The sequence below is a fragment of the Arachis ipaensis genome, chromosome B02, assembly GCF_000816755.2.
Source record: "Arachis ipaensis cultivar K30076 chromosome B02, Araip1.1, whole genome shotgun sequence".
NCBI classification, from domain to species: domain Eukaryota; kingdom Viridiplantae; phylum Streptophyta; class Magnoliopsida; order Fabales; family Fabaceae; genus Arachis; species Arachis ipaensis.
The window spans coordinates 7,436,727-7,438,907 of record NC_029786.2 but is presented as its reverse complement, the minus strand read 5'-3'; the positions used below and the strand labels follow the sequence as shown (position 1 = coordinate 7,438,907).

General features: G+C 33.9%; 1 protein-coding gene across 1 annotated transcript in view; it reads right to left on the bottom strand.

Annotated features, from left to right (window-relative positions):
- Window positions 1-2,181, bottom strand: part of LOC107624750 (bifunctional riboflavin kinase/FMN phosphatase) — a gene marked incomplete in the record, with an annotated part of 8,766 nt that overhangs the window by 3,615 nt on the left and 2,970 nt on the right. The window contains 6 exon segments of the mRNA XM_016327197.2: window positions 196-273; window positions 364-515; window positions 787-852; window positions 1,107-1,176; window positions 1,755-1,885; window positions 2,121-2,181. Of these exon segments, the coding sequence (XP_016182683.1) occupies window positions 196-273; window positions 364-515; window positions 787-852; window positions 1,107-1,176; window positions 1,755-1,885; window positions 2,121-2,181 (558 nt within the window).

Genomic DNA, 2,181 nt, shown 5'->3' with positions numbered 1-2,181 from the left:
ACACTGTGTTAGCTGCTTTGAAAGATCTGAGATTAATCACATTCCTAATTAGTTTAAAGAGTATGTTAGATAACTTCTTACTTCAATGTCATAACTCATCTAAGTAGGAACATGATAGTTCACGACACACAAAATATTAGTTGTTCATCACCTTGTCAACTTTATGAAATCAAAGAAAATAAGAATTTCACCAACCTGTAGATTCATGTAGAGCTCCACTAACATACACACCACTCACATGAATCGGCTCAATAGGCAATGTGTTATCTAGCACTACACAAATATTTGGGTTGTAAAGATTGGTCTCATCTGAGAATATAGTATGTATAAAAAATAAATCTAAGATGTGAGTGTGGTGCATACAGTCGTCGAAAGGTGGAAGGCCCCATAGCTCAGGTTGAAACTCTAAAAGTGAGTGAAGCACAGTATCTGCTAGTAGATAACAATCGACTTCTCCTCGAGACGGTATAGCTACTACCTTCATTTTTGCAGCATTTGCTGCTTTGACACCAACCCTGGTAAAGTACATTGCAGTTTGCAGAACACAAATTATATGCAGCAAAGATGACTATTACAACAAAGAACATTTGAGTGGCTGCACAAATGGTGAATAAAAACTTGGCATAGATGTTATGATAATACAGGGTTGAATGTTTAGTAGCTACCATAATTGGTCAAGAACTCAATGATTTATTAGCAGTAAGTCATGAAATAAAAATATTGTAGACTGTAAAATCACAAAATAAAACTAAACATATATTCTTGGAGAAACTCTGGGGAACTTACAAGGAATCCTCAATCACCAAGCAGTTAGATGCATCTACACCCATTTTCTTAGCAGCTTCTTCAAATCTGTAACAGATAGACTTTCTTACTAGCATGATCAAACTGCAAAAGTAAAATTAACTAAAAAATGGACATGTAGGTAAAACTAAGAAAATATGGAGTCATTGCATGGAATTGAGACTGATGGCCATGGATTATTGACTTTGTCAAGAGAATATCTGAAAGAACTCTGCCTGGGGGACCTTATAAATATTTCGTATGTTCCCTTCAAGGCATTTCAGATGTCAATGTTTAAAATTACAAGTAGCAGAGAATCTTACAAATACGGAGAAGGCTTCCCAGATTTAACTTGATCACTTCCTAGAATTACAGAAAAGCTTTCTTTCCAACCTGCAGAAAACAATTCTTATAAACATCATCAAATATATAAGTTTAAGCTGGAAATTTATTATATAACATGGCAATGCAAAAAGCATTCATGAACAAAAGGAAAATGTAAAAGAAAAAGAAAAAAAAGTATAGACAATTTCATCCTGTGGTTTAGAAGGAAATCTTTCCAAAGCAGATCCTCTACTCAGGAACTGCTTTCAATCAATTTAAATTTCCAGTTACTAATCAGCCACAAGGTTATCAAACTCTGGAATTAACTTGTAAGTTTAGGTTCCCAAATATAAATTTACAATTTTAACATAGTAAACTTTTTTACCTAAACACAACTCTCGAGTTTGATGACCATTATCAAACATAATGATGCACATTCCTCCAAAGTCATATCATCCGTGTGTGTTTTGGAAAAACTTTAAACACATTAGGCTAATTCTTTGGTTCATTACAAAACTATAATGGAAAGAAAGCAAAAGGAATTAAAAGTATGCTGTTTTTCCTTGGCATAATTACAAATGGCATGGTGATTATAAAAATAAAAAAGGAAGTGATAACTGGCTAGGTAACAGGAAAGTGGAAACAACCATTATGATGAGAAATTTTCACATCTATGTTCTCTCTCAAGGAGTTTGAAGCAAGGGCCATAGGCACTCCATTTTTCTTGAGATGGTTAATAAGGCGATTAGCACCGGGCAAGGCTTTGGCTTCTGTCCACCTAAACCAATTGATTTGGAAAAAAAAAGTTCAGAAAAACATGTCCATAATCTCCATCAGCTTTGAAAACATGTTTAGAAAATCACATTTCTGACTAACTACTACAGTTAACAATTAATTTATCCACCTAACTATTTAGTGTTTTTGTGTATCAAACGAGCAGTTACCTTTCATTTCAACATTAAGAATCAATCCAATGCCATAAATTTTTGTTATAGGAAGAATTTGAGTGTTACCTTTCTCTGTAGAGAGGAGTGATTTCTTTGATGAATTGTTCAGGTGTCAATGGGAGTTCAT